The 24,084-nt window shown below is 38.5% G+C and overlaps 1 protein-coding gene across 1 annotated transcript in view; it reads right to left on the reverse strand.

Annotated features, from left to right (window-relative positions):
- Nucleotides 1-24,084, reverse strand: part of Polr2A (RNA polymerase II subunit RpII215) — a 231,014-nt gene that overhangs the window by 176,463 nt on the left and 30,467 nt on the right. The window contains exons 3-4 of the mRNA XM_090376751.1: nucleotides 9,600-9,773; nucleotides 1,120-1,401 (exon numbers count right to left, since the gene is read on the reverse strand). Of these exons, the coding sequence (XP_090232877.1) occupies nucleotides 1,120-1,401; nucleotides 9,600-9,773 (456 nt within the window). The remainder of the gene's footprint in view (nucleotides 1-1,119; nucleotides 1,402-9,599; nucleotides 9,774-24,084) is intronic.

Here is a 24,084-nt window from a genome sequence, read left to right on the forward strand (position 1 = left end):
GAGCAGTAATTGAAAAGGTGGAGTCATATACTTATCTGGGACAAGTTATTAGCTGTAATAATGATAAATGGCTGGAAGTCAAGAGAAGAATAAATTTTGGATGGATAGCATTCAGGAAATATAGTCACATACTGAAGAGCAATATCCCAGTTTGTCTGAAACGCAAAATAATGAATCAATGTATACTCCCCACCATGACTTATGGAAGTGAAACTTGGGCACTCACCAAAAGAATGGAAGAGAAGCTAAGAACTACACAGCGAAGAATGGAACGAATTATATTGGGAATCAGACTGTTAGATAAGAAGAGAAACACATGGATTAGGCAGCAAACTCAAGTAAAGGACATTCTTATCAAAACTAAAGAACTAAAATGGTCTTGGGCAGGACACATAGCTCGAAGACATGATGACAGATGGACTAAGAAAATAACAGAATGGTACCCAAGAGGAGCTAGAAGAAAACCTGGAAGACAAAGGCGGAGATGGATAGATGAAATTCATGAGTGTTTGAGTAGTAAATGGATGGCCAGTGCTCAAAACAGAAGGAACTGGAAAGTTGCTGGAGAGGCCTTCATCCTGCAGTGGATTGAAAATGGCTGATGATGATGATGATATTACGTATGTTCAGAGAGCAGCAGCAAAATGAAAGAAAACTCAGGTGAAATGTGCTTACCATGTCATTAACTCAGTGGTTCTCAATCTAAAATGTATCATGATATAAAAGTTCTGCAGTCGGAACCCGGGAAACATTGCTATTAGCTACACCTTTGTTCATAATACAATAAATGTGTTTTGTGTTTTCGTATTCTGCAGAATAGATGACAAACGTATTTATTTGTAAAAAAAATTTAACAGAAAAGTTAGCAAAATTTAATTTTTACAATTTATTTGAAAATAATATTCTTTTCAAATTAATGAAATAGTACACCTAATGATGGCTTGAATCACTTTAGCAAAATAAATTTTAAACTGCCTCTTCAGTATTATTATTATTTTATAGAAGGGGTGGGGGAAAAACAATAAACAAATAATAATAATAAGAAATTAAGTGTAGTTAAAATCAATTGGTTACAATAATCATAATTAATAAAAGTATCAAATATTATTAAATAATAACCTGATTTCGAGCTGATCCAAACATCACAACTGCAGGCCGGACTGGAAGTGGTGGAACTGGCAATACTGTCACTATCATCCAATCAGGACGAGCAAATTTAGAATCCATTCCTAAAATAGTGCACTCCTCATCTGAAATATGTTTGAAGATTTCCCATACTCTTTCAGCCGTTAACGGAATTTTTTTTTCTTGAGAATCTTCATTCACATGTTTCCATTCAGCAACTAAATCTAAGCCACTTCTCTTAATCTTTGGTTGATATCGACCACAACCACCATGACCCTAAAATAATATATAACATATATTGTATTATTATTTTACTGAGTGCAACAACAAATCAATGTATCACTCGAAAAATTAATTGAATGCTGCTGCTTAATATAACATGAAGTGTAAGATCCTAATTTTTTTTTTTTATTTCACATATACACAAATATTTGTTCTTCAGCCTATCAAATGAGTACTAAAATAACAATTTCTATTTAAGTAATCTTAAATTTTAGTACTCCTACAAAATTCTTCTTATTGTTCATTATAGATAATTTGAAGGCAACTTCTTGGACATTTCAAAGCTGAATAATTGGTATGTATATTTCTAATATTTCTTTATGGCAGATATGATAAAACTGAGAAAAGTTTATTACATTTGTTTGTTAGCAATCAATCAAACTTTATTCACTCAATTTTTCCTTTTCAGTGCAACACACATAATGCAGCCCAGGGTTGATACCCTCCTTCAATTTAGAAAGCAATACAGGTTAAACCAGGTACATTCAACCTTTTTTTTAAACAGACAAAAATGTTGAAGGTCCATGGGTTGTTATGGCAAGTGGGTTGCAGGCTGCAAAACCAGTTTCTTACCACTAATTATGCAGTTTTTAAAATACAACTTAATTTTTATTACCTACATTTGTATATACATTTAATAATTAAATACAAAAATCCACCAATTAATACTAATAATATTCTTATTATGTGGTTATAATAATATTGCTATATTCTGAAGAAGATACATAAATTATAAAAAATTAATACAGAAAAGTCAAAATTATTAAAAACAAATACTTTCAAAAGTCAATGTGAAAACTATATTTTGTGATATGCTAGTCTAAAACTCAGGGGGGTGATACTTAAGTGGTAGGCAAACTCTTGGCCTACTCATACAAGAAAAAGCCTCGAGTCTGTTTGAAGAACTAAAGCGGAAATGTGGTGAGAATGCTGCTAGTGAAACATTCATTACAAGCCACAGATGGTTTCAAAGATTTAAAGGCCATACTAAACTACACAACATCAGAGTTACAGGTGAGGCTGCTAGTGCAGACACAGTAGCAGCTACAGAGTTCCCCAAGACTGGCAGAAATCATCAAAAATAAGGATTACCTACCACAACAGGTCTTCAATGTGGACAAGATGGTTTATATTGGAAAAAAATTGCCAGATTGGTCTTACATATCGCAAGAAGAAAAAATTATGCCATGATTTAAGGTATCAAATGACAGATTAACCCTTCTTTTTGGTGGAAATGCTACTGGAGGTTGCAAAATAAAACCATTGTCAGTTTGCCATAGAAAAATCCAAGGGCCTTCAAAAATATTTCAAAGGCATCGCTACCTGTTATGTGGAAGTCCAATCGAAAAGCATGGGTGATACAAGAAATTTTTTGGGACTGGTTTCTCCATTTTGTGCAAGTTAAAAAATATTGCCAAGAAAACGACCTACCATTTACTGCTGGTTGATAATGCACCTGGTCACCCAACAACTATGTGTGACTATCACGAAAACAAAAGTTCTATTTTTGCCTGTAAATACAACTTCCCTCATTCAACCCATGGATCAGGGTCTAATACAGACATTCAAAAAGTATTATCTATGAACAATATTTAGACAGGTAGTAAGGGCCACTGAATGCCAAATTATTGAAGCAGTTCTGGAAAGAATTCGACATTTACAAAGCTGTTAAAAAAAAAAAACGATGCTGCCTGGAATTAAATTACAGAATCAGCCATGAATGCCATCGGGAAGAAACGCACCCTCCAGTTTGTTCAAGATGCTTTGGGAAATAAAGATGTAATTAGAGTAATAAAAATGAAGATGTAATTGGATTCCAGCCTTAATGGAAAGGGTGGGGTCCCACTGCTACCCGTCTGAAGGGAGAGACGATGAGATTAAACTTGTTACAGCGGACCTAGTAATGTGCTGTTACCCCCAGGGCACCACTGAGAGGTGTTTAAGAGGTACCAATAACAGTCGCAGGGATACTTTTACACCTGTTTCCACCACATACATCTCCTACTATCTGGGCATTTCGGAACCCATTTCCCGTATCTTACGTTCATGTAAGATACGCTGTGTGCAGCTGCTAGGTCAGAGGCTGCACACAGTAATGTCCACAACTAAAGATCCTATAATGACACTAGTGGGGTCATATATGAAATTGAATGCCTTTATTGTGGGGTAAATGAAATGCAGACTGCAGGATTGCCTGGGGGAACATAATAGAGCCCTTAAGACTGCAAATTACAGAGGTTCACTGTAGCGGAACATGCCTGGGAAACTGGGCATGGAATTACTGCTAAAGAAGCCGTGATTGTGGATAAGGCACATGGCTTTTGGAACCGGAAATGGTTGGAGAGTTTAAGAATATGTTCATCCAAGCACTACAGTCTTAATAGGGATAAGGGCTGTAGCATTCATCCACTCTTTGAAGCCCTTATCCCATGAAGAGACGAATGGTTTAGAGTGTCCCGTCCACTTTCCGGTTCAATGGACAAGAAGTGAACAGTGTGCATATGCCATAATTCACGTCACAGACCTGCTGAGATGTATGTGGTACATACAGATTGTCGGTCATCCTGCATGAAGTGGCCGCCTTCATCAGTATAGCTGATGAAGGCGGCCACTGCTACCGAAAGCTCCTGTGTTAGTGGTTCTAGTGATTTTAAACAACTTTTATCGCTTTTAATTTTATATATTTTATTGTATTCTATTCTTGTTATACAATCAGTACACATGTATTTTATTTTATATTATCATACTAGATTCGAGTCAGTGTTATTTAGTAGCATTACAGATGAATTACAGAGTTCCTGACTCCAGGGGTCTCTTCAATTAAATAATAGCTCATTCGAATTACTGACATTCGGATTTGACACTCTACTGTAATTAAGTTTATCTGCATGCAAGTTTTGTTGTTATTGACTGATAAACCGACAATTATTATTTCAGGGTATTCTCTGTGTACACATTGATTCCAATGTTGTGACAAGGTGACAGTAACATATAAAGATGTGGCCACTTTGGGCATTATACTTGAGTGCTTCCCACACCCAGAATGCCTGCCCATTCAAATGCTCTTTCATTGACCCAAACAAATAAAAATCACTGGGGGGGAGTCTGGTCAGTAGAAACATTTCAAGTGAGAAGGAGCTAATGCCAGGGAAGAGAGCTTAAATAATTTTAAGGGAGTGTTTCAGAGTAGTTAACTATACAAGAACACTAAGTCTTAACTGTTTATACAGTGATGTCAGAAGTGTCATCAATAAAATGGGTGAATTTGAATTGCTGGTTAGGACAAGTAACACCGGCATAATAGAGCTTACAGAAATGTGGTGCCACCCAGAGATAGGGAATGATGAGTTTTAGTACAGTATGTATAATGTATAAGTTTCAGTATGATATGTATAATGAGTATAATTTTCACAGAGAGCAAATACAATTGAATTATGGTATACCTTTAAAACATTAATCACAAAGCCTTAAATGCATATCTCTCTATACATTAAAAAAGTTTTCCCCCCCGGTGATATTTATTTGAGCCAATAGGAGAAGAGGGATGCAGATGACGTGGTACAAGTGGGCAGGGCAATCACGTCACTACAAATGCGCAGATAAATAATTTCATAGGTCATCTGCTGATTAGATTTCAATCAGTGCATTAGAATGTTGTTAGTATAATTACAAGAGGGGTGTAGAAGATTTGACTTACTCCTTCGCACCTCTACATTTTATGTGGGACAAAATGGAAAATAAATGGCGCTGACGTAAAAATATGTGTAAAATGGATGCTCGGTTAAATAGCGTCTCACACAAGATGTTGAGAGGTTTCATTTGAAATTATTGTTAAGCAAAACATCTCAGGTGTTTCAAAGACGTGAGAACGGTGAACAGAGTAGTCTGCAAGACTTTTCAAGAAGCTACTTGAATTGCTGGTCTAAGCAAATCGGTCAATCACATGAAGGAAACTCTTTCAGAAGTGGCTTCAGTAATGATGGCATGCAAGTTAAGTCATTTTTTTTTTGTATATTTCATATTAGCTGGAGGTTGGCTAGCAAAGCAAACAGGGGTGGAGCCCCCTAGAATACCATTAAAAAAAATACTCCATGAGGAAGAATCCAAGTTGGATGAATAAGGAAGTTGCCAGATTACTTAAGCAGAAAAGCACGGCATGGAAAAGTTACAGAGCAATAAAAAGTACTGAAGCCTATAGCAGCTACAAATTGATCTGTAATAGTGCCACCAAAAAGGTTAGGCTGGCAAATGCAGGTTATGAGAAACCACTGGCAAAAAGAGAGGATAAGGAATTCTTTACATATATAAATGCAAAGAAGGGAAGGGCAAACCAGACTGGACCCTTATGTTTTGTTCTAGTTAGTTGTTGGCACATCGGCTTCTGTGGCCATAATTCACCTCCCAAGGTTCTTGCAGTACTCTGATCCGAGCAAGAGGTGGGATTCAAACCCACAACCCTTGGATTGCCAGGCAGGCAGGCACTTCACCCACCTGGCAAGCCCGGTCGACAGACCCTTATGTAACGGATGTGGGATAGTATTAGATACCCTAGCTAAAGTTACAGATGAACTCAATAGTTACTTTGCATTGATATTTACACAAGATAGTTACTTTGCATTGATATTTACATAATATCGGTGTTTAGATACACCATAGATAACTCTTAATAAACTACAAAGTAGTTGTTGTGGGCATCATTTGCTGTTTCTCATATTGTGCTCTGCCTTCACGACGAGTTGCCATGATATTGCACTACTTCGAATAAGTAACTCTTCACTAATAGAGAAGACTATTGTTACTTATTCTCAGTTGAGTACCACCACCCAGACAGCACTGTTTCACGGCTATTGGCCGATCATCAGTGGGTGGGCAGGTACCCTGGTAATGCAGACATGACGACCCAGTTGTGAAGTTAATCACACAATATGAGAGCTGCCAAGAGGTGTAGATGTCAATATTTAAAATAAACAAATGCACAAGGCATAATACTTTAAGAGTTTGGTATCTATATAATATCGGTGTTTAGATACACCATAGATAACTCTTAATAAACTACAAAGTAGTTTATAAACTACTTAATAAACTACAAAGTAGTTTATAAACTACTTTGTAGTTTATTAAGAGTTATCTATGGTGTATCTAAACACCGATATTATATAGATACCAAACTCTTAAAGTATTATGCCTTGTGCATTTATTTATTTTAAATATTGATATTTACAGAAGATAGTTACTTTGCATTGATATTTACCCTTCGCATCAGTGAGAAATTATGGGAGTGAAGTTGAAAAAAATGTAATTAATGATGTTGAAATTTCACATGTTCATTTAATTAAAACAACTTTCAAGCCTACAGGCCAGTAAGACTCCTGGGGTTGATGGCATATACCCTATAATCTTAAGGGAGTTGGCAAGTGAATGCATTGAACCATTGTGCTAATTATGAGAGCATCACTGGACTAGGGAGTGATTCCACTGAATTGGAAAAGTGCCACTGTATCTCAAATACATAAGGGCAGTTCTAAGAGTGAAGTAGGAAATTATCAGCCAGTCAGTCTAACTTCAGTAGTAGGGAAAATCGTGGAGACAATTATCAAGGGTGGAATTCAGGATCATGTAGATAGAAATGGAATTCTGAAAGATACACAGCATGGATTTGTAAGGGGAAAATCATATTTAACAAATCTGGTTAGTTATTTTGACAGGGTGCTCATGAGCTGGATATAGGGAATAATTTCAACATTGTTTATTTGGATTTCAGCAAAGCATTTGACTCAGTCCACATGAGCGGTTACTTTATAAGCTGGAACAGGTTGGAATTATGGGGAAAATCCTTAAATGAATTCAGAGCAGAAGGCATACCTAAATTTGCAGATGACGTAAAGATCAGTAGAGTAGTTAATGATCACTACCAAGCAGAGCTTCTTTAGAGTAACCTAGATAAACTTCGGGGATGGTCAGAAAAATGGCAGCTATGCTTTAATCCAACAAAGTGTAAGGTATTACAACTGGGGAACAGTAACCCCAAAATAACTTATACGCTTGGTGGAGTTGAACTAAAGTCAGCAGTGGAGGAAGGGGACTTTGATGTTACGATACACTCAGACATGAAGTTCTCAGAACATTGTTGACAAGACAAGATAAGGACATCATAATCCCATTACATAAGGCTATTGTTAAACCACACTTGGAATACTGTGTTCATGAATGGAGACTGCACCTAAATGAAGACATTATGCTTCTAGAAAGGGTCCAAAGATGAGTAACTAGCCTGTTGAGATCAGCAAAAGGGCATCCATATGAGGAAAGACTTTGAATATGTGGGTTCCAGAGCTTGGAAACTAGGCACCTTAGAGGAGACTTGATTGAGGTGTTTAAGCTCTGAGAGGCATAAGTAAAATTAGAGGACGAAATTTTCAGTTATAAATAGTTCTAGAACTAGGGACCATAATTTAAAGGTACATGGTGAGGGGATTTAGGGTGGTTTGCAGGAAGTTTTATTTTAGCCAGCAAGCTATAAATTACTGGAATAAGTTACCAACATAGGTAGTAGAGGCTGACAGTTTGGGGAAATTCAAAGGTCAGCTGGATAATTACCTCCTCCTGTAGGTAATTATCCAGCTGCACAAAAGGTTATTCTAATAACCTTTTGTTACACAACTGCACAAAAGGTTATTCTAATAATGCACACTAACCATGCATGATGAATCACGAGGCTCTTGATCCATCATGCATGGTATCAAAAGTGCAGGCAGTTGTATGGTGTGGGGCATGTTTCAGTGGCAGGAACTTGGACCTCTGGTGCATGTGGAACAACGTATCAGTGGTCTCCGCTATCGTCAACTGCTTGCTGACTGTGTACACCCCGCTATGTTACACTTTTTCCCGAATGGTGATGGCATCTTCCAAGATGACAATGCACCGAGACATTGGGCACTTGTTGTGAAGGAATAGTTTGAGGAACACAGTTGACATTCAGAACCGACTGGCCTCCAAACTCTGCCAATATCAATCCCATAGAGCACTTGTGGGACAGTATGGAAAGGCGTACTGGGCGTCTGGATACATCAATCACAATCGCCTCCATTACTGACCGCATTACACACAGCTTGGTTGGCCATACTTCCCGAACACTTCAGACATCTTGTTGAATCAATGCCACGTCAGATGGCTGCTGTCTCATATTACCAGTTAGTTAGTTATTTGGAGCATTAGCAATTAAGGCCATATTGCTCCGGGAAATGTGGTGGTCATTCCCTGACCTTTCCGCATCCTCCGTATTTAGTGGTGACGGGTTGGGACCCCAGTCTAATCAAGAAGCGTGTGCTACGCACTGCTGCTCCTTCCCACCTGGCTACGGAGGTGCCTCTCATAGCTGTTGTACTGAGGGCAAAAGGAGGATCTACGAAGTATTAGGTAGGTGGTCATAATTCAGTGATCACTTAGCGTATGGTGTAATGACAGCATTTATATATGGTGTAATGACAGCATTTATATATGGTGTAATGACAGCATTCATATTTCATATGAATATCACATTTCATTCATGACATGCATAAATGGTAGAGGTTTATTAATGACGAGTAATTAATTTTTGATTCTCACAATGTTTTGACAATAAAAATTGTTTAACTCCTAATTAATCATAACTGATTAATTGTAAGCCATTTTTTTTTTTTTTTTTTTTTGATTCAGGCTATATTTGATGAAGCATCCAATAAAAATAATTTCTGAGATACTGTTTACCAAATTTTGAATTTCAAAAAGTCGTGGACTAAATAAGTCTGAGAACACAAATGCAAATGAATTTAACAGATTTTAAACTGGCATTACTTTTAACAATCTTGGAAACAAAATTCAATAATATATATTTTTTTAAAAAGTTGATTAATTAAAAATGCATTTTTATTTTTTCTTGACTGATGAACGATTTTAATACTAAATAGTTTAAGACAATAAAAGCTAGTTGACTGAAAGGTTAATAACATATGATGTAGTGAACACAAATAAATAATTACAGCACTATTATTTAAAGCAATGATTTCCAAACTGAATGCCATGGCATCCTAGTATGCTACAAGAGTTGGATAAATAGCATTTAAATAAACAAGAATGCTCTGAGTGGGAGAAAAATAGAACTCTTATCCAAGGATATAATTTTAGTTTTTTAAAACTAGAAAGTTATATCATACCCCTTTTTTTGCCTGCTCTTCTTGCAACTGCTGACCATCTTGTGTAAGTTTTGCATCTATTTCATCCCCGCCTTCACATATATTTTTTCCTTTACAAAAATCATACATATGTGCAAGACGCTTCCTGGGCTGACCTTTTGATTTTGAAATAATTTCTTTTATCTTCGGATTGGTCTGCAAAAAATAAAATATAATATATAAGTTCTTAATTCTAATCCTTTTTAAGATATAAGAAATGCTTATTTCTAATTCTTTCTGAAAAATAAAAAAGTTGGTGTGAAATCTGGTATTTAAGATTTTTTAAAACTTCTTTTTTTGATTCCTAATACAAACTTAAAGGGGTTAAACCAGGTATAGTGATTTAACATGCACCAAAATATCTTACCACCATTTCTTTTAATAACTCAACCCATCTGTGAATTATTAAAAGCTCTGATGATAAACAGTTTTCTTCTCATATTGTGATTCATTCAAGTATTATTATACTATTATAATGAAATGAAGGCAAGAAAAATTTCCTCTTTTCAGACCCAGCACAGACTGGACTTCCATTTCTTGACAACAGGCTTGACCTGGTGTAGCTTATTTATGGCCTATCCATGCCAAGAATCTTACCATTGGGAATATAATTTTGTGTGTATTATTTGCCTATAGTCTGTATAGGGGGACCAAAAAGCAAGGGTTAACTGGGGGAATGGCTGATATGAAGTTGTATTAGCTAATTCATTTCTCCTTTGATCCAAGTGTGGCTTCAGATACAGCAGAAGTGGATGTGTGTATTCAACGAGAGAAAAAGCATCATCTGTTTGTGGGTGGCTGTACTTAGTTACTTAAAACACCTCAGTGAATTTGGAATGTAAATCTTTACTAGACAGTTTAAGCAGCCTGCCTTGGGGTGATGAATGTAAGGATGAGGACTCCAGTAGGAACAAGATTCCCATTCCTTTCACATCAATATTCACTTGACAGCTGTCACAGCTTGATTTTTAAATTCAGAGACATAAAGAAGATGCAGAAAGACAACACATGAAGGATTCAGAGCTTTATGGGGGGTTAACAATGATAGGTATCCCTATTGATGTGGCTTTCGGAATCTGTTGGGCATGTTTTGGACACAAATTCAACTAAAAGATGTCCAAGAATGCAGCCTTTAAACAGATTTTGGAGATCCTGCCAACCCTTCTAGATAAAGAAGGGTAACATTTTCCCAATTGTCTGCTCTCCAGTGGAATGAACAATGAGGAAACATGTATCACTTTTCTTCACAGTATTGTATCTTTTTTATAGAGGTATTGACAGTATCAGCATTGTCAAAGGTATGTAATAGTATGATCAATTAGGTAGTAGCCTAGAGATTAAGCTGAACACTTCATCTAAAAAATGTCTTTGGCTCAAAGGCATCTGTTGAATAATAACTTTACATGGAAGACGATCATCAAGATAAATGGAATTCAAGTTCTACAAACATATGAGAAAATTTTTTAAAAATTCTAAAAAAAAAGCAAATTTATTGTATCATAAAAAAGGACAAATATATATTATTACAGTGGATTCTGGTTATTTGGGCCACCAGTTAATTGGGGCACCCGTTTATTTGGGACAAATCTTAAAAACCAGAACCAAATCAAGAAAATAGCCAGGGTTTACTTTGCTTAATTGAGACAAAATGCCGTTTAATCAGGGCAGGAGACCGCAGCACTGGAGATTACCCTACGATTGTCTCCGACCATACCATGTAGTTGGGTCAGATTTCTGGAGGTCACAACCATAAAACAATTAGCAGTCACCTGTTTATTGGGCTTTTCTGTTAGTGCAATCTATCATAAACGGATAGTAAACTTGATCTTACTGAATTTGCGATAATACTGACAGCTGGAATCCTGTGGGTTATTACGGTAAAATGTGTGTACACTTCCATGGAATCTTCAATCATATAAAAAAAAAATAATTTTCAGAATCTTCTCTTCATTCCTATTTTTAAAGTTTGTAACTCATTACTCCATTCCCACTTGCACATATTGTGTTATTTGCAATTTGTATGTGCCGTGTTTTTTTATTGATTGCTTATCTTTTTACTGTTTTAAATTTTAACCCCCACCCACAAATGTCAGTGAACGGAAATGTCAACTAGTTTAGTTAGTATGTACATATTACAGTACGTATTAATTATTCTGATTATCACTTATATTCTTCCGAATTTCACATATCATTTAATTTTTTAATTGGTAAGGTAATAAAGGATAAATTTGTGCTTAATATATCTTTACTTTTATAGCATGTGGATAATATTTCTCCTATTTTCGCTAATTAGAATCTCTGTTTAATAGAATTAAAATTCAATTCACAAACGTGATCACAATGACTGGCGCTTACTGCAAATCGTATAGTGAACGGTACTTTACTATGGAGAGTTCGTCGTAACATGATTTGATTGTACAGTGAACTAATTGTAAAGGGGGGGAACATTGTATTTTTAACTATTTACGTGATACTTCGGATAATTGGGGCAGCTGCTTAATCGGGCCAAATGCACTAGTCCCGATGTGTCCCAAATAACCGGAATCAACTGTATTTGAAAAACTTTTAATTAAAATAGTTCCAGTGGAATACTATACACTAGTTAGACCTTACATTTAATCACTGAAAGCATTTGAAGTGAAAAGTTATAGAATTTAAATCAGGATTTTCAAAGAGGATATTTAACCTTCCAGTGGACACATCAAAAAAGTTACATCTAGAGAGTTGCACTGTAGTACACTCACAAATCAGTTTTTTGGAAAAAACAAAACTAGATATGAACAAATAGTAGCTTTGGTAACAGCAATCTTATTATCCAAAAAATACATATTTCCAACTATCTTATGGTTAAATCTCAGGACCACAAAGTGTGGCAAAATTGAAACTGAAACCAAAATGCTAGAGGAAACCAGTGTAGCAGGCAATTACCACAAATACAGAGCCATAATTATTTTTTATGACTGTACTTCTCTAGTTAAAAAATAATAAATTATACTGACTGAAACCAAATATCATATTTGAGGGAATACTAAAATTTATATTCATTAAATGTGAATGGATATTTTAATTTAAAGGTTTGTTTTTTTTCTCCCTGCTACTAACATATTACAATGCATCTACTAGAGGGAGCATATCAAAACTACAGCCAGTGAGATTACTGTGAATGGCTCCTTGGGAAGACTAGTTGCATTTTAATAAAACAGAAGTAAAGTCCAAGGTATACTTAACAAAACCATATAAAATGGAATATGGTTTTGTTAAGTACAACTTGTTAACCCAATTTAGGCAAAATGATGACTGGTAACATTCTGGCATATTTACCCCTAGCTACTGTCATGAGTACCACATTAACTTCTTCCTCAAAGAAATATGGCAATGTTCTCCCCAGAAAATTTTGCCAGCTGGGTGGGATTATTCAGTAGCTGGGTGGGGAAGTGTAATACTTTGCAATATTATAAAATTTTCTGTTATTTATAAATGTGACTTAAGTGATCCAGAGCAAAAATTAATTGCATAATTTAACATTACATGCTCCAGTTGCACTGAACTTGATCACATAGTATGTTTGAATTAATATTGATCGAGATCAGCGAGCAGTACCTTACAGTACAGCGAGAAGTGCTTAAATTTTAACCGGGTGGTCAGTTAAAATCACCGGGCGGTGCATCCATTTGATAGGTCCTGGGAAGAACACTGTATGGACCAATCAAAAATCATAACAAAGCCACAGAGCAATTTTTTCGTGATGAAAAGAGTTTTGATGTAAGCATGCACCTCTGCTTTACATCAAAGTGGCACCTCTTCCCAAATGACACAATTATGGATTATCTTTCCAATGTACTTGTCTTTACATAACACAGTAATAGCTAGTCTGAGTTTTCATATAATCTTGATACATTGGCAAAATCCATTCCACTCATATTACTGATTAAACAGATTTTATCATGAATGGATCATGAGGCAAAGGCCTCATGACTTTTAAAAATATAGAAAATGCTGTGGACTACTCAGATGTCAAGTAATATCTGTGTCATTGTAAATGCCAAAATTCGATATTGAAACAATTTCTTGAACAGTTTGAAATATTTCTTCAGCTGTCTCATCAGGGGCTGTTGACCTACCACCTCTAGGGTCATCAGGAACATTTAAATTTTTTTCATGATGGCAATAAGTGATTAAGTGCAGCACGGAACAAAATTGCTCTCATCTCTCTCTCTCTTTAACCTATACAGTGTCACTACTGAATATATTCAAGGTAACAACGCAATTGGTATTAGGTCCAACTATCCTTTCTTCAATACTAATATTTTTTTTTGACAAAAGAATTATTATGTACCTATTCTAACTGATAGGCAAATAATTTAACACCTTTTTGAAGGAGGAAGGCTTCTATGCTCAAAACCAGGCCTTAGAAAAACTGATGCACATGCCTTTGCTTAAAATTCATAATCAGGTTTATGGTGAAAGATTCATTTCAAGATAACAAGCAGATGGGTCAAAAGATAGGAAGGTATTAGAATTATATTTTGCCTATGGTTCCAATGATAGTGGAGCAAATATCTAGTGAACAAGCAGAAGTGGGCACTTTCATATTTCTACAATCAGAAGAGATTTAGAACATTTTGAATAGATCATCAATGAGTATAAAATACACTACAAAAAATCAGAGTTCAGAAGAAACTGCATCTCTTATTTTTTTATTAGTTTTTTATCAAGATACTATTCTGTTAATTCTTATTCTCATAAGTACACTGCTTGATAAAATTAACAAAACATGTAGAAAACATGGTGTACTCATTGATGCAGCTTGCAATGAAGTATGGTGAGGTACCATAGAATAACAATGAAATGAAGCGACAACGAGAAACTTCAGACAGATAAGGTATCAGGGGTGTTTATAGGGGTTGCATAAGAATTGTCAAAAAGGTCACATTACAGAAGTTGATATAAGATGCTCGAAAATATGGTCACATGACATCAGTACAGCGTATGATCCCCTCCAATGGCTAAACAGGCCTGATACTGATGAACCATGCTCAATATAAGGGTGTCTACAAGAGTCTGTCGCAACAAATCCCATTCTTCCACCAGCACGGACCTTAGCTCACCAAGTGACCGACGAGTTGGAAGTCTGTGTGCAATGCAATGCCCAAGGCACCCCACAGTCATGGATATCTTCAGTTTCACAATATTCCTCCACCACTTGAGCTCTATGTGCAGTGGCATTGTTGTGCATGAAAAGAAAATCTGGGCCAACTGCATCCTTAAAAAGTCACACACATAGGGTTCGAAGATCTGTTCTTCGAACCTCTGAGCAGTTACGGTTGGTTGGTTGATCGGGTTTTAATGGCGCATCAGCAACTAAGGCTATAATGCGCCAAAAACTTGTTATAAAAATTAAAACTTTCAGTGACCTAAAGAATTAGGTCGCTAAGTCCGGGTAAAAAAAAAAAAAAAAAAGTATAAATTGTAAAAGACAAATATCAGTAAATAACAATAAGATTTTTTTTTTTAAATGTTAGTAAAAAGGTTTACTGATTTTAGAAAACTAAATAGAGACACATGGTCATTGTCAGATAAAATCTGACTGAGTGTATACGGCTCAGTCAGATGATTAAAAGCAGTAAAACGAGCATTTCTAAAACTGGTACAATCACATAAAATATGTTCAATGGATAAAATGGTGTCGCATTGCTCGCACATAGGACAGTCATCTGCCCTCAGCAGAAAAGAATGTGTAAGATGATTGTGTCCTATGCGGAGACGAGCTAGAACAACTTCCTCCTTACGATTCCTGCGCAGACTAGACTGCCACGGTTCAATTACAGGCTTTATACAATATAATTTATTCGCAGTCTGTCTATTCCACGAATCCTGCTATTGGGAATGTATCTTTTGATGTGCTATTTGCCTGTAGTCTGTATAGGGGACTAACAGGCAGTGGTTATTATTGGGAATTGCTGATTTGGCTGTGACATCAGCCAAATCATTTCCCCTAATCCCTATGTGGCTGGGAATCCAGCAGAAGCGGATATCATATTCGCATTCATGGAGAACGTGAATCTTCTGCTGAATGCTAGACAGAACTGGATGAGGATTATATCTCACAGATATTAAAGCCTGTAACATGCTAAGAGAGTCGGAATATAAAATGAACCGTTGGTATTGGCATTTACTAATGTGATCCAAGGCTAACTCTACAGCGTGCAGCTCTACAGTAAATATGCTGCATTCAGAGGGAATCTGCTCTGATATAGTGCTGTCTTTAAAGACAGCAGCAGATCCCACATATGATTCTGACTTCGAACCGTCTGTGTAGACTGGCGCGAAGTCGAAATATTCAGTTCGGTGTGCTGAATGAAGCTGCAGGTAGACACATGATGGAGTGTCCGACTTTCCCCAGTTTCTAAGCGACAAGTCGCATGCCGGGACACGAGCATGCCAGGGTGGAAAGGGTTGCTTTGATGTTTGGGCAACCTTGTCTACCTTGATATTAAGTTCTTTGAGTAGCTCTTGGAAACGAATACGAAAAGGATGATTGGCAGTCTTACGAGTATTGTATAAATTTTCCCATCGTGGCTCAAAAACGAATGGCCACGTAGGATGGTCTGGCAGGGATTTCAGTTTTAAAGCATACTTTAAAGACAACTGCTTACGTCGAAGCGATAATGGTAGTTCGTTTGCTTCGACGTATAAGCTCTGGACAGGAGATGTGCGACGTGGGCCTGATGATGGACGGAGTCCAGCCAACGAAGGACACTGTCTCTGGCTGAGGAATATACCTGGGACCCATAATCTAGTTTGGATCGCACAAGTGCACGGTAAAGCCAAAGAAGGGTCCATCGGTCTGCTCCCCAAGATGTAGAGGAGAGCGAGCGGAGAATATTAAGCCCACGTGTGCACGTTGTGCGGAGTTGACGAATATGATCTAAAAAGGTCAGTTTTTTATCGAATATGAGTCCCAAGAATTTTGTGTTCGCTGCTACTGGAATAGCATTTTGTCCGAGCCTTAATTCAGGTTCAGGATGAAGATTACGCTTGCGACAAAAGTGTACGCAAACGGTCTTCTCCGGCGAGAACCTGAAGCCATTAGCAAGTGCCCAGGAATTCAGACTATCAATGGCTTTCTGCAGTTGTCTTTCAATAACCCTCATGTTGCACGACTGGCAAAAAATGCTAAAGTCATCAACATAGAGGGCACTGTATACAGTTGGAGGAAGTTGTTCTGTGATGGAATTTATTTTGATGGCAAAAAGCGTGACACTTAATACTGATCCTTGTAGTACTCCCTCCTCTTGGCTAAAGGAGCGAGAGAGTGAGGATCCCACACGAACTTGGAACGATCGATTGGCTAAAAAGTTTTGAATAAAAAAGGGCAGGTGCCCTCTTAGGCCTAGGCTATGTAAATCTTTTAAAATGCCAAATCTCCAAGTTGTGTCGTACGCTTTCTCCATGTCAAAGAACACAGACACCAAGTGTTCGCGTTTTAGGAAAGCATCCCGGATGGATGCTTCCAATCTAATAAGATGGTCCAAAGTGGACCGGTTCCTTCGGAAGCCGCACTGGATGTTGGAGAGAAGGTCATTTGATTCAAGATACCATATTAAACGAGAATTAACCATTCTCTCCAGGATTTTGCACAGACAGCTAGTCAGAGCAATAGGACGATAATTGGTGGTGACTTTTGGATCCTTTCCTGGCTTAGGAAAGGCAAGAACGATTGCCTTTCGCCAGGAGTCCGGAAACTGCCCTTCAATAAAGATTCTGTTATACAGAAGGAGCAGACAATCCATAGATTTTGGTGAAAGATGTTTAATCATTTCATAATGGATGCCATCTGGTCCAACAGCACTTGCTTTGGAAAGAGTGAGGGCTCTTTTCAGTTCCTCTATAGTGAATGCCCCGTTGTAGGGATAGAGGCCCTTGGACTTAAAATTAAGTGCTTGTTTTTCCAGTTTATGTTTCAGGACCAGGAACTCTGGGGAGTACGAGGATGTTGCGGAGATGTTAGAGAATGTTTCCCCAAGAGCATTGGCTATTGCAGTTGGATCTGGAATAGCGCATCCATTATAATCTAGGATTGAAGAAGGGTGGGATGTATATTTTCCCTTCATTTTCTGGATTTTATCCCAGACTACCTTAGAGTTGGTAGACTGGTTAATAGATGATGTAAAACGGATCCACGATTCCTTCTGACTCTGACGACGGATGTAGCGTGCTTTGGCTCGTGCACGTTTGAAGGCTATATCGGATATCGGCGAAATATCCCCCACGCTTTGTTTTGAGCCTTTTTTGCAGCTGTGCATTGTGAATTCCACCAAGGTTTGGGAAATGGTGGAAACCGGGCTGATGTTTTTGGGACAGCATTAGCAGCTGCTTGGACGATGATTTCTGTGATGTATTTTACTGCGTCATTGATCGGCTCCCGACTGACTGTACTGAGGTCGAAATTTGCCTGATGTTGGAAGGCATTCCAGTCACCGTGATCAAACTTCCACCGAGGTAACCTAAAGGGAAGACATGGTCTCCCACTGTGTAACAAGGTTATCACAGGGAAGTGATCACTTCCGTATCCCAAGTGAGTGAAGGGAGTAGAGAAGAGGAGCAGATAGAGAGATCAATGGCAGAAAAAGTACGGGTAGGCATGTGGAAGAAGGTATTTGTTCCAGTATTTAGAAGGGAAAGGTCATTGTCATTTAGCATACGCTCTATGACTCGTCCCCTTCCATTGATGTTAGCACTACCCCACAGGGTGTTATGTCCATTAAAATCCCCGAGAAGTAAGAAAGGGGGAGGCAACTGCGTTAGAAGACCATCAAGGTCTTTCTGGGAGATGTCAGTCCCAGGTGGCAAACAGACAGAGCAGACGGTTAATAAAAATCCCACCATAAGGCGAATTGCGACAGCTTCTATGCTAGTTGTAATTAGCAAGGGCTGCACTGGGGTCTGGTTACCCACAAGGATAGCCACTCCCCCGTGTACAGAGCCATCCGCAATTCTATCCTTTCGAAAAAATGTGATGTTGTGCATGGTGGGATCATCATTTGCCTTCAGATATGTCTCCTGCAAGCAAAAGCAAACTGGCTCGTGCTTTTGCAGGAGGGCCTTGATGTCATCAATATTTCGCCGGAATCCACGACAATTCCATTGTAGGAATTTAGCCATTATTTTGGCTTGGTGGGTCCATCAGGCGGCTTCCGAGGTGCTGAGGGCTTCCTTTTGTCAGTCTTGGATTTATCTTTTTTGGGGAAGAATGGACGCTGTCCCGTGTCCATTTCTTCCTCCGCAAAGAGTTCCAAGACTGAATTTTCAGGTACCTCCTTCTGCTCGACATCCATCTTTTCTTGGGTACTAGGGGGGACTTCCCCTTTCTTATTCTTTTCTTTCATAATTACCTTTGTTACTTGTGGAGCATTAGGAGGTACCGATATAGGAGTGGCAGCTGATTGGTCCTTCTGTGCAGGTTTTTGAGAACTTAAGAGATAACGCGCGATGGGAGTGAAAGACTCCTTTGGAGGAATGGTCATGTCCGTCTAAGTTCCGACGGAACATCTCCCTGCTATCTTCTGGGCGTAGGTAGGTTTGTTGATATTCAGGGGTTTGACCGATTTCCTTGCCTCCTGGTATGATATATTTAGCTCTGCCTTCAGCCGTTGAATTTCTTTTTCTTCTTTCCACCTCTGGCATGCTCGTGAGTAGGCCGGTTGTTCGCCTTCACAGTTAATACAGGTGGGTTTTGCGGCTGAACATGCTGTTGTTTCGTGGTCCTTTGCACCGCATCGAGCGCATGTAAGGACTCCACGGCAGGCCATTTGAGAATGTCCATACTTCTGGCATTTAAAACACCGTAAAGGGTTCGGAACGTATGGATGCACTGAACAGTTGATGTATCCAGCTTTAATCTCGTCAGGAGGTTTAGGAGAGTTAAAAGTCAGGATAACGCTCCTGGTTTTAACAATTTTTCCATCCCTTCGCGTAGTAATTCTCTTGACGGCAGTAACTCCCTGTGGTCAGATTTCCTCCTCGGTTACGTCGAGAAGGTCCCACTCCGAAATGACACCTCTCGATGAATTGAGTGTTCTGTGTGGTGTCACTGTTATAGGGATTCCTCCGATTGATGTTACTCGGAGTAGATGTTCAGAGCCTGTCAATTTTTGTTTCAATCAAGAGGTCCCCAGAACGGAGCCTCTTAACTGACTTGGGTGAACCTGCTAACCCATCCAACCCTTTTTGTATAAAAAAGGGTGACATTTTACCAATCGACGTTTCATTCGTGGAGTGCATAATTAAGAACCTTGGGACAGGCCCTGATGGTAGTTCGGTTCGCTGCCTCTTTGTAGCAATAATGCTATCTGCCTCTCCGTCTCTTTTTTCAGCTAGGGACCGGGTTGGGGCCCCTGAAGGAATATATTTATCAGGATTCATGAAGTTTCGAAGTGGTTCAGTGCCCGGGCTCCCCACCCACCACGGAGCCCAAAGGACGCCCACTACCCGGCATGCAATAAATGCGCTCGGGAGTGGGACGCCAGGGCTACCCAGACACTATACCCGCACCGCCGCCAGCCTGAATCCTGTCCCTAGGACCATGAGGGTAGGGGCGTGGCATTGACACGGTTGACCCTCGCAGGAGAACCTACTAGCCAATTGATCCTAGCCGGGTCTTCCAGGACCACCCGTCTTGTCGAAGCAGGGGCCAAAGTGGTGTATTGAAGCTGGGCCCCTCAACCACCAGGATCCCCCTTTCCGAATTTCCACGGGTCGCAGCGCACGGCACACACGCTGGATTCCATTGATGTAAGCCTGGAACCTGGGCTGTGGGCGTTAGATCCCAGTGATGCTAGTCTGGAAGTCCAGCAGCGTCACTGGGAGGTTCCCTCACCACGTACAGGTGCCCACGTCGAGGGGCAGTTACGGCACCCCTATCAAAAACATGGAGGGGTGCAGGAGTTGATCACTACTTTTTTTTTTTTTTTTGTTAGTTGTTGGCACATCGGCTTCTATGGCCATAATGCACCTCCCAAAGTTTTTGCATTTTGCACTGGTTGCCAGACAGGCACTTTACCTACCTGGCTAGCCTGCTCGGCTGATCACTATTCTGCCCCACACAAGAACACTGCCTCCACCGTAAGTGTCCCTTTGTCTGATGTTGGAGGGATGGTAGCACATTCCTTTGTCTCCAGAAGAAATAACAGCTAAAGTAAAGAAAGTCAACAATGAGAACCACAACACACTTCGGAACTCTTACCGGCCAATTTGGTTTGCCACTACTGCACTCTAGCACTGTTTGCTTGATAAACAGATGGTAGGTGTTATCGGTCTGAAGCAGAAGTCAAGAATGATATATTAGCAAGGGCACGTAATGCAAGAAAGAAAGCTTATATATATATATATATATATATATATATATATATTTTTTTTTTTTTTTTTTTTGATTTGGTAGTTGTTGGCGCATCGGCTTCTGTGGCCATATTGCACCTCCCAAGGTTTTTGCAGTACTTTGATCCAAGCCCGAGGCGGGAATCGAACCAGCGACCTTTGGGTTGTCGGGCAGGTACTTTACCCACTCGGCTAGCCCGGTCGGCACCATGCTTGTGTTGGAGGTTGAGAAGACGAGAGAAGATATTTGTTGCCATAAGACTTGAACTTCTGTACACTGTAATTTTCAGGAAAGACATATGAGAGAAGGTTTTTCCAGAAAATGGCAGTAGAATGAATAAACGAGGAAGAAGAAAACTTTGTTCTGTGAGTTTGAAGTTGGACAGTAAATGGATGTTGGCTGGTGGAAGCATGTGTTAGGACTGTTTTGAAAGAGAGAGAGAGAGAGAGGGGGGGGGGGGGGGATTATAGAAGCCAATTCAGAAGAACAGTGCCATGGAAGTATCTGTAGAAAAGGCGTGCAGCAGAAACAGCACATCTATGAGACAGAGAGTGGAGAGACTCTGTTAGAGATGAGTCATTAATTACCCTAACTGCCCTCTTCTGAATGGAATCTAGAAGCCTGAGAGAGGTTTTAGGGGCACCCAGATGTGGGAACAATATTCCATGGTAGGACAGATTTGCGATTTGTACAGAGTGAACAGCTGTATAGAAGAAAAGTAATGCCAAGAGCAAAAGAGAAAACCAAATTTTTAGATGCAGAGGAAGCAATATTACTAATGTGCTTGTGCCAAGAGAGAGATTAGAAGTCAGGGTAATCCTCAAAACAGATATATCATCATTATTAGAAATCAGAGTGTCACCAAAGATAAGCATAGGAGCAGAAGAATCCTTTTTGCGAGATATAAGACAAGACCGAGTTTTCGAAGGGTTGAAATCAACTAAGTTGTCTTTGCCCCACCTGGAGAATTACCTGGAGATCGGCCTTTAAGGAATTGGTAGCGGATATTCGAGAAGTTGAAGCATATTGAGCAGGGCAAGGTTTCTCAAAATGGAAAGTGGAATGCAATGCGCAATCATCAGCAAAATTATGGATAGGTTTTCTAGTCAATGGAAGAAGGTCATTAATATACAAGAGGAAAAGAGTGAGAGAAAGAACTGAACCTTGGGGAACACCAGCATTCGTGGAGCACTTAGAAGACAGAGAGCCATCTACCATCACCCTCAGTGAGCGATCAGAGAGAAAACTGGATAACCAATTACAAAATACAGTTGGCAAACCATAAGATGGAAGCTTGTTTAGAAGACCTTTATACCAAATATGATCTAAACCCTTTGAGATAGTCAAGAGCAACAACCTGTGTTTCGTCGAACCATTCCATTGAATTAGTCCATAAATGTGTAACATTAGTAAATTAATAAGAGGAGTTTATCTCAATATCGTACGTGGAACACTTCCCTATGATACCCTCCAGAAATTAAACCGGAAAAAACGAAAAAAAAAAAAACAACTTACCGGTACATAAAAGTAAAATAAATAATTAAAGAAAAATATAAATAATCAATTTAACACAATTCAAAAACAATTAAAATTCAAATTAACGCAATTAAAAGAATCTAACGAAAATATTCAAAACGATTTTCCTTCCTTTTCCTATCAACAGGTTACTAATCTTTCCTCGTGTACACTATCGCAGGACCAGATTTCACTTTTATCCAAAGGATTAAATTATAATTTACCACCTCAAAAGCTGCCAAAAAAACAATGCGTAATTGATATTGAATTTGGACTTCGTAGTGTTCCACAAAAAGATGTATTTATTCAACAAGTTAACCAAGTAGTGAATAACATAAAAGAAACGCGACTTCCTAAACTGAATACACATGACAGTTCAGCTTTACGAGAACTTCGAGAAAATAAGGACATTATTATACAGAGGGCGGATAAAGGAGATACAGTGGTAATACTAGATAAACATGATTATATTAATAAGTTAGATTCAGTTGTGTCTGATACCTCCACTTATCGTGAAGTAGACCCGCCACTGTTTACCAATTTGGTAAATCAATACAATAAAACGTTAACCACATATCGTAAAAACGACTACATTACTATGGTTCAGTTGAAGGAATTGAAGTCCAGAACACACAATATTACTGCACTTTTCGGTCAGGTAAAATTACACAAGCCTGGATTTCCCATTCGACCTATTGTTTCCTACAGGAACTCGGCATTTTCAGCATTAGCCACACATGTATATAACATTATAAAACCTTTTAGACAGGTTATACAATTTGGGATTAAGAATTACGATACATTATTTAATAATCTTAAAGACTGTAGACTCGGCGACAATGACAATTTATTCTCATTAGATGTTACCTCATTATATACGAATGTAAACGTTGAATACACATTAGATATTATTTGGGATATGTTAAATAAAAACTCGACACCGATTAATTATACGAAGCTGCCTATTAAGGAAATTTTTCACTTAATTAAACTGTTAGTTGAGGCTAACTACATCACCTTTCGAGACAAGGTGTACAAACAAATTTTTGGATTACCAATGGGTTTGAGCCTGAGTGGCTTAATGTCAGAGATCTATCTCTCAAAGATTGAACAGATACATTTGACACCTTTTCGTCCCCGTATCACATACTATGGGAGGTATTTAGACGATGTTCTAGCTATTACCGATAGTAGTACTATCCAAGACATTTTACATTCGTTTAATAATATTCATGCTAGACTCAAATTTACATTGGAAAGGGAAGATACGGATACAAAGTCATTAAACTTTCTAAATTTCACGCTTACCCGGGACTCGAACAAAATACAATTTAGCATTTATAGAAAACCCACAAACACCGGTATGCTTCTACATTATAATAGCTACCACCCGTTCACCTACAAAAGATCGATTATCTTTAATCAATTTCTAAATGCCTATAAATATTCAACGACGGATTCTGCTTTGGACTCAGAAATACAAATATTAACTAGCAGATTCTTAAACAGGGGTTATCCCATTAACACAATAAATCGGATTAGGGTACAAGCTAAGGATAGGATACAAAATACTAC

Source organism: Mastigoproctus giganteus, chromosome 1 (genome assembly GCF_048544385.1).
Source record: "Mastigoproctus giganteus isolate SK-2022 chromosome 1, ASM4854438v1, whole genome shotgun sequence".
NCBI classification, from domain to species: domain Eukaryota; kingdom Metazoa; phylum Arthropoda; class Arachnida; order Uropygi; family Thelyphonidae; genus Mastigoproctus; species Mastigoproctus giganteus.